The sequence below is a fragment of the Mchenga conophoros genome, linkage group LG8, assembly GCF_057382185.1.
Source record: "Mchenga conophoros isolate Kocher_MC1m ecotype Shallow Benthic linkage group LG8, M_conophoros_male_GT1.1, whole genome shotgun sequence".
NCBI lineage: Eukaryota > Metazoa > Chordata > Actinopteri > Cichliformes > Cichlidae > Mchenga > Mchenga conophoros.
The window spans coordinates 21105672-21119005 of NC_140533.1; the positions used below are offsets into that span (position 1 = coordinate 21105672).

The 13334-nt window shown below is 40.1% G+C and overlaps 2 protein-coding genes across 3 annotated transcripts in view; one reads left to right on the plus strand and one right to left on the minus strand.

Moving 5' to 3' along the window:
* The window catches only part of insyn2a (inhibitory synaptic factor 2A), a 32046-nt gene extending 29619 nt beyond the window's left edge, over nucleotides 1–2427 (minus strand). The window contains exon 1 of the mRNA XM_085284893.1: nucleotides 1923–2427. The gene's annotated coding sequence lies outside the window, so the exon portion shown is untranslated. The remainder of the gene's footprint in view (nucleotides 1–1922) is intronic.
* Nucleotides 1–13334, plus strand: part of dock1 (dedicator of cytokinesis 1) — a 196043-nt gene that overhangs the window by 122948 nt on the left and 59761 nt on the right. For both annotated transcript variants that reach the window (XM_085284890.1, XM_085284891.1), the window contains exon 28: nucleotides 12762–12863. In XM_085284890.1, coding sequence (XP_085141016.1) covers nucleotides 12762–12863 — 102 coding nt within the window. The remainder of the gene's footprint in view (nucleotides 1–12761; nucleotides 12864–13334) is intronic.

Below are 13334 nucleotides of genomic sequence, written 5' to 3' on the forward strand. Positions count from 1 at the left end.
TCAGCCACACATATCTACACATGGTCCCATCTTCAGCGACACACACACACAGTTCACCCAAACTGCATTACGTTGCTGTGGTCCTCCCAGTGAAAATACTCATTCTTAATGAATAATCCTATTAGCACATGAAAGGTAACATCTGGCTTGTTCCAAAAGCAGTCATTCTTTTATAGGAGAGTCATTTGTTTTCTGGATGAATGAGTACCCCTCCCAGTGAGCGGGGTGATGGGAGGTGAATGTACACTTCACCACTCGTTTGGAAACGCGTGTACTTTTTGCAGGCCACCTCTAATGTTTTTTGTTTTGTGTTTTTCCCCTCCCCTCCCTTGCCATTTCTCCCTTTCTGTGTGCACACGTAAAAGCTTTAACTTTGTTCCAGCTTTAAATCTCCAGGAACCTCTCTGCATTTGCACTGATAGGACATAGGTGATGGCCTGAGCGTACTCCTGTCTCGTGTGTTTACGTGTGGCAGTTGTCCCTCTTTCTTTTTCTCTGTAGTATTAGAAGGTGAAGTGTTGCTTGATGTCTCCTAGAAATAAAGACTAGCTTTGAAGCGTTTGGCCATCGCATCCATTACTCCTAGACTGTCATCCCCCAGGTCTCATAAAGACATCAAGCGTCAAGGTTAAAGTAAGACAGCCAGTTAAAGTAATCATATTTTTTTGCTTTTTTTGGACTCTCACCTTTATTCCTACCCTGTAATTTCATATAATGGAATTATAAAAGCAAAGAGAAATTCAATATCCTCTCCTGCCTTATTCTGCTATTCCTTGCAGACAGTCTCTTTCCCCCTCGCTCTATATCTCTTTCTCTTTCTCCATCCATCTTTATCTGTTTCCCTCTGTCTTCTTCTTAGTGTCTGCTGAAAGTGAAATAGAGCATACAGGAGATTGTATCAGAGCGCTGATGTGAGCTGTGGTTAAAGGGGAGACGGAGAGCGGTAGCAAGAGGTTTGTAGGAATGAGTGGGACTGAAATGCATTTTGTGTGGCAACTGAAGGACAGTTGAGATGTGAGGGCTCTTGGCAGCCCTTGTTCCCTCTCACCCCCTAAACACCGGCAACCCAGTGCCAACATCTTATCACCCCACACACACAAATGCACCAATAATCTTTAAGGAGATGGTGACTTCACCAACTCCATTAATCTAGATTAGTGTCCATTGGAGGTCCTTCATCAGATGCAGCCAGCTGTGTGATGCCCAGCTTTCACTACGTGTTTCTCTGTGCTGCATGCTCCCTGCTTTTAAAACACTGCTGCAGCCAAACGTGGGAAAGCAGCTTAATGCAATAATTCACAAATTCTTAATTTGAACATCGATATCGGCGTGTTTTATGTAACTCAGCTCACTTAGCTGAGAGGAAATGCAGCATCATGCAATTCCTCATACGCAAGCACTGTTTTAGCTTTGTATGCCGCTTCAGTCAGGTAAAATGTGGATCAAAATCCTCTTGGAAATGAAAAACTGACCTTCGAGATCTGATAAATGTCAGCAAGCATTGGCATTTAGTCCACCCCCTCCCCTCCCTCCAGACGCAAAATTAACCAATAGTTCAAATATTTTCATGTGTAAAGTTTTCCGAAGTGAGTAAATTGTCTGTTAAAGTCAGCACCAGCACATTCCATAAGCGCTCCCTGAATTTTCCCTTCACCCGAGCAGAGGCATCTGAGTGTAAAATCCATCTGAGATTTACCTCCTTTCATCTGTCACCCAGATTTGATATTTGATCATCTGACTAAAGAGAACATTTTGACTGAAAATATTCCTTATGGCTTATCCAGGGCTCAGTTCCTCTGAGCAAGCAGATTTCTTGGATTTCCCACTCCATAGGTTATATGAGCAGACTTCCCCCCCCCCTTTCAGATGCAGACTAAGAGGTGAAATGGAGGAGAGGACAAGAGCAGAGAAGAGCAACTTACCTCAGACTGTGAATTACTGACGTAAAGGATGTGATAGCCTAGATCCCTGGTTGTGCCCATGCATGCCTGTTTCCTCAGTAGATCAGAAGCGAGCTGGAAGAGGAGGCTATGCCATGGCAGAAGTTAAAGAGGACAGTCAGGCAGTGGCACGCAGGTGGAGCAGGGGCAGCAGTAGTTGGGAGTAGTTGTTGCACATCGGCGTCTATGATCCAGTAGCGTGAGCCTCCTCTAAGCCCGAGACAGAGTCAACACTCCCCCTCTTTTTTTCTTTTTTTTCCCCCTTCTCTCCACCCGGTCTCTTTTCGTCTTCTTCCCTTTCTCCACACGGTGTCGGCAGGGGCTTTCACTCACTCACACATGCATGCATGCACACACTCACACACGAGCAGGCACACACATACTGTGGCTGAACTCCGGACGGCTCAGCGACGGAGCCCACGCAGGCTGAATATCCCCATCGTGCCGCCGCAGTTCTGCTCTCTGGCTTTCTCCTCTATTCTGTGTGTGTGTGTATGAGTGTGTGTGTGAGTGAGTGAGTGAGAGAGAGAGAGAGAGAGAGAGAGAGAGAGAGAGTGAGAGACAATGAGAGAGAGAGAGAGAGAGAGAGAGAGATTAAGTGAAAGGGGGAGGGAACATGAGAGCGAAAAAGAGATGGAGAGTGCAAAGGGAGGAAGGGAGGTTGCAGTGGAGAAAGTAGAGCTTTAGTTTTGGCTACATCTATCAGGTTCGTGCACCATCCATTTATCTTATAATCTTATAAAGCAGTTATATCAGTGACATCACAAAACCATATGCACATCTTTACCTCATATCCTCGAAGCCTTGCTTTGTTTGTCAGGAGCAGAAATAAATTCCAACTTTGAATGGCTTTGTTGAGGGCCACCTTACCTCACACACAGACCGATGTTTTTGAGATTTGTCATTCTTCACACCTGTGTTTTTGATTCTTTTGAGTTTCTTGGCATCCGTATGTTGATGCTTGTCATGTGTTACCCTTGAGAGTTTTCTTGCAAGTCCATTCACCTTCTGTCACCTCCCTACAGATTTTTTCTTTGTGTGAGGGGAAAATTTCATTTGCTTTCCCTCCCTCCCAACTGCCTATTACAGAGCTTCTATTGCCCGTTCCCCTTTCAGGTATTTATCCATCTGTCACAGGAAAATACCAGTTTTCATAAGGGAATATGCAGCTTTATTTAGGCTTAATTGGATCTGTGGTGCATTTTGTATTATTTAGTTACCATAATGGGGAAGGAGGGAAATAATACACTCGGTGAAACCCTGATCATGTAAAAGTGTAGCCGTGTATGCTTGGTCGGATGTTTTTGGAGCCATAGCTCATGCTGTCACTGACAGGGAAAACCCAACTTCTGCTATAAGCCTCAGGTACCATGGTAATGAGCTGCAGCTCTCCAGACAGCAGCTGCTGTGAAGTAAGTGTGCGTGTGTCTGTATGTGTGAGCATTTATATAAATATATATATTACAGGTACCAAAAGCAAATAAAGGGCACACATCTTTCCTTACCAAACAGGGTAAAGAGTCACTTCTTTCTCCGTTCATGCAACTGTGAAGTCAACATTTGTTACTGAGGGCTAGAAATCAATGATCAGGAGAAAATTTAAAATATGACATGAAATTTAAACAGTTGTAAAACGTTTTGAAATAATAACATTGATTTGTAAGAACGCTTCAATAAATGCATCCATAATTTTTCTTAATAAATGGATGTTTTATGAATGAGAAATACATTTAAAACATTCCAAACTGATTGAATGAATCCATTTGTAACAATCTTTTTCTAGGCTGGAAATTAGAATTATAATTTAGTCAACTTCGTTTAGTAAAAGCAAGTTTATATAAAGCTATTCTATTTTTTTTTTTTTTTATCACACTGTTTTTCATGTACTGGATCACATTTAATGATTTTTATTTGATCATGGAAATACTTCCTGTGTCACCGTTAAATGTCTTTTATCCTTGACAGCAGGAACACAGTTCAGTTTCAGCCTAATGAGCCAAGTGGACAGCTCAGTCATTTGTGGCAGAACAGGCCCAAAGATTTTTATAGAATAAAAAGAGGAGATGTGTATGACAGTTATATTCAGTTCACATTTACATTCATCAGACTTCCTTCCCGTTGTTTATCGCTGACTTACGGCATCACAGCTCTCGCCGCAAAGTCCTTTATGACACACAAAAGAAAGTTTTGCTATTCTTTTTTCCCCCCTTTGCCTCATCTCACTTTTCTGCAACGTCACATAAGACACCCCTGCCTCCCGACTGACTGCACCTTCCAGGTGCTGAACGCTGCTCTCACAGCACGGTTTTATGAGTCTGGGTTCTTGTTTTGGAATGACAGTAACGCATCTGCTTCACAGCCTTGTTACTGCTCAGCCAAGCAGCGAAAACCTGCAAGTTTAACACAAAGAGCTGCATTATGTTTGTAAAGATTTGACCTTGGAACATCTCAGTTCTTGGAAAGTGTTTTAGATTTGAACCCAGGGTAATGGCATTTGTTTAATGGGTAGAACTCCTCTGGGAGATGATGTCTACTGTTAGTAGGAACAGAATAGGCTTTGCCATTTTCTTTTATTGGAATCTGCTCTACGATCTGCTTGTGTAAGCAAACTGTTTCTCAGATGGATAAACTGGTGGCAAAGGACAAGTCGCTGGAGTGACTCTCCTCTCGTATTGATTTCATTACCTCAAAGCTAAATCCTCAGGGGCCTCCTGTTTGATGTCCTTGTCCTTACATGCACACTATAGACAGGACTGTGGTCAATGGAAAATCCAGACCTAGTTTTTTTGCTTAGCCTGTAAATAGATTTATAGATTGTGTGATTTGTAATTTTGCTGTGATTGTCTACTGTTGCAGTAAAATCTACTCTTTGCTTTCATTAGATAGAGTTCTGTTTTCCTTTTAATATTTCTTTGGATTTGGACGCTGATATCTCTAGAATTTGGCTACCAAATAACTGTACCTTTTAATAACATCACATGATGTCATTAAAGGTACATTGTATAAAATCTCACCACTAGATGTCAGCAGATTGCAGTTTGCAGTCAACTTTCTTACCCTTCCTCAAGTCCTAGCTACGGTGGCTGCATTAGTACAAACGTGTTTCGGTCATCCAACGGCCGTGTGTTTCTACTACTGTGATTTTTAGGAAACTCAAGCCTAACACCAGCTGTTAAACTGAGATTCATCACTCATCCAAGTGCTACATCCAGATGAAAGGAATCAATCTTTTGCGATTTACTTACCTGAATGATTGAGCATGCATCAGCAATTACATAAATGTTACAAAACTAACTTAGAAGTTGTGCATATGTGGCTGGTCTCTAGCAACATACATAACTCGATTAGGCGGAACGACGATGTCCATCTCGGCCACTGTACTCAAGATGATGGGACATGGCAACATGGCAGCTTCTGCAAACCGATGCCCTGTTCTGTGTACTTTTAATGGTTTGATTCTAAATTTATGAGTATGTATTTGTTTGTTGGAAGACATAAGCACAAACCAATTTATGTATACGGTACTCTTTTTTTTTTTTTCTATTCAAAAACCTCAGAGAACAACTTAACTTTACCTTGTGAGAAGAGACAAAGTGATGAAAAAACCAAATGTTAGCATAGATTGGAAGGAGCAGTGAAATGCAATGAACTATCACCGTACTTGAATATATTTACATAAATTGTGGATTTTTGCTTTAACATTTTAATGTAAATTTGCCTCACCTTGTGGTCATACCTTTGTCCAGAGAGGTCACTGATTCGATAGGGCCGGATATCTTACTGTCACTACTCTCAATGATTTTTCTCAGGTCAAATTGCTCTCACACTAATTGCCAAACATTTTGTTAGCATTACCTTGTGGAACAATTGTTTGATTCGGTTCTTTTCCTTTCATTGTAATCCTTATTTACTAAATTTGATCAAGTCTTTTGACAGAAGACCTTACCTGTTCTTAAACTACATATTACCATATAGCATACTGCATACTAATTTAGATTAGTAGTCACCTCTAAACCCTATATACAGTTTTACACATTGATTATTTCGATCATTTCATCCTTAATAACATTTGATTTTTAAACAAAGTGTCAGGGCATCTGTGGTGTGTTTCGAACAGACTGTGCATTGTGAGCTTTAAAGCTTCTTCCAGAAATCTGTCTGATTTTCTGTCTCTGCCTCAGGCTCACTGACCACCAACAGCCAATTGAAATCGTGGACTGTCTTCAACCACATCTTTTTAAAAGCTGGTTTTAATCTTTAATAGCAAACAGTTTCGGGTCTCGTGGCATCAAAACATGGCAACATATTATTGACCTTCGCTATCCCACTCGTGCTCTAGTTCATCTCCGAATCTGTCACACTGACCAAGCAATGGTCGGTAAGATCTCATTCCTTTTCGGTGGATGATGCGTGTTTGGCAGTAGAGACGGGGCTTTCTTGTCAAAGAAAGTCGCCTTCATTCAGTGGGGTTCCCTATATAAATTAAGTTGTCTGTTCAAGGAAGTGTATTGGCTTTGATGTGAAAGTGCTTCCTCAAGCTTGTCTTAGCCGAATCCCATCTGAATGAATGAATTAACGGGTCACTTTCATGGCTGGCTGCCCAGGTTTTCTGCACATATTATCTACTGTCAAGTGTTTATCTGGACATCACCAAGCACCAAACCCACTGCTGCTGCTGCTGCAAAAAAAGCCCAAATGAAGTGTGAATGGCTTCAGCTGGCTCTCCAACTTGTTTCCATTGGCTAACCCTCCTGCCTGCCACCTTGTTGGCCTGATGTCGGAGCCAAGCGGGTTAGCTGAATTGTGTAGCGGTGGCCAAGTACATTGTATGTGTCAGCTCTGCCTGCGTTTGACAGACCAGTGTGAAAAGTGCTGTTGTCTTTGGTCCTTTGTTCTTTTTCGATTCCATTTACGTATATTTAGTTTCAAGAACATGAATAATATATGTTTGTGATGAAGGAATCCATGACCTATAATCATGAGTATAATAACAGAAACTTTTAATTGGACATTTTAAATATAGTTGACGCAAAGCTAATTTCTGGATTTCTCTATCTTTTTGCATTCCTTCTAACCTGTTTTTCTCTTGTCAGGCACTACTGATGCCAGTCATCTTTTAATTTGAATTCTCCTCACAAAATCACCTCATTGGAAATGTTTGAATCTCATCTGCAGCAACCCTTAATGCTTTCTCTGAGCGAGGAGGCAAATTGGGGAGAATTTAAACTGGAATCTTTTTTGTGTGTCGTTGGGTGCGTTGCACTTTCCTTACAACCTCCGTGACTTAGCAGCCCAAATCACTTCTGCTTGCACAGGTGTTGTTCTTATAAGATTAAATAGCATGGTGCCCATGCGAGGTTTCCTTTGTGCTGTTGTAATTTCCATCATAATGAGCCAGTAAAATCATATTGCATCAAGCTTGAATCTAATGGAGAGGAGGAGGGAGTAATTTGGATCCCTGTTGGTCATCAACCCCTCGTTCTCATCTTTTTTTTCCCTCTGCTATTGTGTCAGTTTTTCCTCGTTCAGAGACTCGTTGAGGCTCTTGGTACGACTCTATATACCGCTGTGCCATTTCCCCACTGGCTTAATTAAAGGCTTAAAACAATGCTCTGTTAATAGGGCAGCCCTTCAGAGCAAACATCAATTTTTGCTCCTCTGCTGTCAGGCGCTAAAGTGAGATGAATTATCAGGGAGATGCAAGCTAGAGAGCCGCATATGATGGATCAGGCACTGCCCTCTAATCACCGCTTTTTCATTTCCTCTAAGAATCTGTTTCATTTGCCCATAAGACAGATATGGAGGCAGGGTTTGGGAAATCTCCAGCTCCTAGACTCAGTGATAGATATCACCTGTAAACTTTTTGTTGACTGTTGTTCAGGCTGAGAAATTGTTTCAGTAGATAAATGAATTGAGATTGACGGCTCAGTTGGCGGCCATTAAATGACTGTTTCCATAAGCGTCATGAACAATTTGGTCTTGTCCTTCTGCTGCTTCATCATCTCCTGCAGTAGCTCAGTGAAGAGGCTAAAAGTTATGGTTCCTTTCAGTTTGAGGCCATGAGATTAATATTTCCTTTTATAGATTTAAAAAAAAAAATGCCTTGCTAGCATGCACAATGTTATATTGGAGAGATTGATCAGTAATGACGGTGCTCTATTATCAGCACCCAGCTCACTTAATGAGCTATCATTATGTTAAATTTCATAAGAAAGATGGTTAACTTATAATTGGGTAGTATTTTAATTGGATGGGCTGCTTGTCTTTTAGATACTTTTGAGATATGTCGTCCTTTTGATCCGAGCGCTCTGTGATACCATTTGCGTTCTGGCTTTGGTTGTCTATAATTTGTTCCTGATCATTTGACTGTAACGCAAACTATCCATCTCATTACTGTTTAAAAAATCAACAGCCAGAAAAAAAATGTTATTTAGATATAATACAAAGTGCAGATCACTATAAATTCTTTCATCTGTTATCTTAGCTTCAAACAGGCTTTGGATTGTGAGATTTGTTTTGCAAAAACCAGCTGATGTACAAACCTTTGACATTAACTTGTGTTGTGTTATGAATTTACTTTTGCTCTACTGTTACTTCTTATACTTTTACATTCTCTTCACCAGAAATAGCAAATGCCAAACTGTTGTTTTTACATTTTTCATCCTGGTAATAGTTTTTTTTTTTTTCTGGCCTACACTGCTTCAAAGAGCTTTCAGCATAATTCGTGATTTCAAATCCTTTTGATTTCAATTTTCATTAATATACAGAGTGTCATTTTACCCAGAATATTTATCATAAAATAACTCCTTTTTATAAAGTGTTTAGTTCAAATAATTTCAGCCTTCGAGTTTGAATACAAACCCCACAAAACATGCCGGACGTGTCACATAATTAAAGTGACCCTGTAACTAAAATGCAAAAAGATATATTTCATCATTTCTAAACCTTTCAGTTTCTTTTCTCTTAGTCTTGTTATTTTTTTGTGGTTATTGTTCTTCGTTTCGTTAGGCAAGCAGCCCAGTAAAATGCATTTTCTATCACTTCCTCCTCTGCAACTGGTCTGTTTGGTGCTCCTCAGTGTGTCACATACCTTCTCCCCTCTATAACAAAATCAGAAAAGATCGACCCACTTCTTACCAGTGAGGGACACTTTTTTTCTCTTTTCTTTTCTGAACCTTTCTTCTCTAACGCTGCTTTATTCGACTTACTTCCATTCTTTTTCTCCCCCTATATGAAATAAAAGAGTTGTCATGGTAACATTACTGGATTCATCCCAGTGATAAAAGTGAAGAGTTTGGTTGGTTGGCCTCTAGAGACCTCCTGGTTCCCTCCAAACACACATCTCCATTGCTCGCATTACGCCTTAACAGCTGGTGTGACTCATGTTTCTGCCTCGCATCTAGATCTTAATTGCTGCACAGAGCGCCGTCTGTATTTCTTTTGCTGGGAGGGCCTCTCCCTGTGTACCACGGCAATTTGGAAATATGGTTGCAAGATTCCTCACCTGTATTTAATTTTCCATCAGGATTTGCCAGCTGATCCTAGTGCCTCCAGCAGAAATTGTATTTGTTTGGAAGCTTAAGATCCATTCATGAGCAACAAATTACAAGAATAAAATCAATAGTAACATTGGCAGATATATGGCTGCGCTGTTGGCGGTCTTGATTGAATGTTGGTAGTGAGCTTTGGGGGGGCTTATGCTACTGTATGCAGCCTCGGAGCCTTATGGCAGTTCCCACAATGAGGCTTGCAGCATGTACAAAGTTTGCTGAAGGCTCTTTATCTTGGAGATTCATTCACAGTTGAACATAAGAAAAAGAACAAATGTGGGATATCCTCCAGCTCATCCAACCATTTGAGTCTGTATGGGCTAGGGTGTTGCTGGAGCATGCATCAGTGACTGCTGGCTGCTTTGAAGCTCCTGTGACATTTATTAGCAAACTCTAATAAACAGTGTTGGGTTCGTTAGTCAAAAAAACATTCAAGTCATCATTTTTTGGAGTAATACATTACTTCTTTGGAAGTAAAAACACTACTTTTTAGATTACTTTTGTTTTTCTCCACAGCATCATTCAATATCTGTTGCCAGGTAATTACCAGTTAATTTATGCATGTAGAGGAGGCTGACGTGTTTTGTTTTTTTTAAATGACTGCTTCTTTGTAATTTGAACTGCACCAGCATTTTATAAGGATTTTGTCATCAATAAATGATTGGGTGGTCTCCCATAGCTATAGATAGCTCATGTAACCTTTGCACTACAACAGCACTTAAATAATTATTTGCGCTACATATACATATATTTATATTTTATATTGCATGTTTTCCCCATATTTTGTTCCCTTTCATATATTTATATGGAGTAGTTACAGTCTTTTTATACTCAAGGAAAAAATTCACTTCAATTTAATAAAGTCCAACCTTTTTCCACTGCAGCTAGCAACACTACCCTTATATTGTTCTGCAGCTTCAGTGAGCATTGTGTAGTAACACATGAAGCAGCCTTTCACCTTGCTCCAGGTTCTGTTTAAGGTGGTGCTGCAGCTGACAGCAGGTCTCCAACAAGAACAAGTGCAACTGCAATACATATGAAGTACTTATGTAAGCATTAGGTAGTGTGTTTTTTTTTGTTTTTTTGCACTCTGTCCTTTTAATTTTGTCCCATATATCTTAACCTTTTGGTCATTGAATTTTCAAACAGTAGTGCATTACAGATGCATATAATGTGTAATTCCAATAAAATGTATTTTTGTAATGGGTTGTGCTTTTGTCAATACCCCACATCTCCACCACTTTCCATAACCCAGACAAATATAACAGACACAAATGAACAAAACCACAACTTCCTTTCTGGAGGTAAAAAAGGCCATTATCATCTATAACTCAGTATGTGGGAATACCCATCCATGTATCTACTCCCGAATACGATTGAGCAACAGAAACATTTTTTCCTCAGTTAGTAGCATACAAAGATAGAGACGGGCAAGAGAACCACTTCTTAGGCACTTCATACACTTTGTAGACTTTGTATGTACACTTGTCTCTTTGGTACTTTCTAATCAGTCTTAGTCTGAATGTGCTCTTCAGTGCTGAAGAACTGAGACTAACTGAAACTTACATGCCCTCACAGATGAAGGAGTCTGGTCCTCTGTGTGTCAGAGAAATATTTCCATTTTAATATAACATGGTTTCTGTGAAGCGTTACAGAGAGGAGAAGTGAAACCGTCAACAGCATTGCATAGCATTAAGGGAAGGCGAAGTAAACATGATGTTTGCATTTGAGGATTATTTTGGTGCCTTTGCATTATTATCTTAATGTTGTTAGCTATTATAAGCATGATAAATGTAAATGCAGTACAATATATTATATGGATATTAAGGCAAAAAATAACCATAAAATCCAAGTAAAGAGGGGGAAAAAAAATCAGAATTGGTAAGACAGGTCAGGTGAGGTAAGAACAGGAGTTTGTGTGTGTGCGAGCATCCCTTCTGCTCAGCTGTGTTTTGTGCTTTGGTAGGTCAGGCCTAATTAAAGCTCAAGGAGAAGTTTTCTAGCAAAGCCTTGTGAGGATTAACTACCATGAAGCAGCAATGTTATATCAGTTGCTTTAGAGCTGCTCAACCATTCCTCGCTTCACTGAGGTAGTCAAATTAAAATCCCAATCAGGAGTTTGTTCACGTGATGATAGATTATGGAGACATGGTGATTTCACTGCTGGTTAAGGTCTTTCTGTGTCTCGTGCAGCTTGCTTTACTGCCAGTTAGATAAGTGTCAAACAGGAAGACCTTACTCTTGGCCTTATTTTGAATTGTTCTTGAAATATGTTTCGTGCAAGATTTTGCCTTTAAATAAAGATATGCACGAAAAGGGTGCACTATAAGTCGTCTCATTTAGCCAGCATTCTACTTATTTTTGCAGACTTTAGAGATAAAGAGTCACTCTTCCTGCTTGTGTATCTTAATGCTTATCAGACCTTATATTCATTAAGCTGGGTGTGCTTTCATGCTTTCTTTTCAGAGTAATTTTAATTACCTTCTCTTTTCATTTTTGATTAGCTGGTTGAGGTAAAACTGTGGGAACAGTAAATCATTACAGTATGCTTTTATTCTTCAAAAGTATTTAAGCAAATTCTGTAACTTTTTCTTTAGATTTCCTTTTAATTAGCCCCAAATCTTTTGTTAGATAACAACAAACATCTTCTCTTAGTGTCTTACTGGTTTTCTTTTGTTCTTGTATTGGTCTCTTGGTAGCTGATTATTCTTATCCTTTGTACAAATCTCTTGAGTAATCCATCTTTTTATGTGAATTTCTTGTGCAGTCTGTCAGCTGTAAACAGTACGAACTCTAGCCGTTCATATCCATGCCTTTCCAGTCGTCTTCCACTTGTTTTTTTTCAGTGTGTATCTGGCTTTGTCTATTCACATCAAAGGAATGACACTTGACTGGCAGCAGCAACCTCTTTTCACCTAGTCTTGCACACATTGCCATCCACTTATCTCTTCTCTGCAGCACATATACACTGTACTAACCAGAGGCAGGATAATGCTCTGCAAATGAATGACGGCACTTTGGGGACCTCATGGGTATTATAATCAGTGGAGACAAAGAGCTGACGAGTGGAGGGCAGCAGGTTAATGAGATCACCCATGAGGTGAGGGTGCCTACCTTTTTAAACCTGGGAGGCCAAGCCTGCTTCAGTACTCTGATCCAATCCAGTCAAGTCAGGTGGTCAGTGGCCAAAAAATCAAAGACAGACTCTTTCTGTCCGATCCTTCAATTTAAACTTGATTGTGTATTGAATGCACTACTTTCTCTTCTCCAGGGAAGCTTCGTGGCCAGCATGACTGGCGTACTGAGGCAGATGGACGACTATCATTATGCTCATCTGATCAGCACCTTTGGCAAGATAAGGAGTGATGTGGTGGTAAGTACACTCTGTCAGTGTTTCTGTGTCTGCTGGATCTTCAGGCCACATTGTCGTTTTATAACTTAAAATACTTGCCTGTGCTTCAGAATGATTTTGCTCTGTCTTATCTAGAAATCAAAAGTCAGATTAGAGCTTTTATAGAGGAAAAAATACAATTTCTTTTGCAATAAAGTATGAAATTGAATTTTTCTTAGTCCTTGTACTTGGGCCGATACATGTATTGCACTTCCTCTTGGTGATAGTAGCTCCTGAGGGAAAATGATCACTTGTTGCAACCAACAAGCTGTGGAGGAGGGATAAATCTCGCAGAGGTTATGGGTTTCAGCTCAGAATAATTCTGCCCTCAAAGCAGCCTTTCTCTCCTATCTCCTGCCAGATTAGCATTCAGTTACTCCACTCTGTTTGCTTTTGCTCTTTGGAGATTTTTTCATCGTATGAACACGAATCTGAGTCAGGCGAAGCTTTATA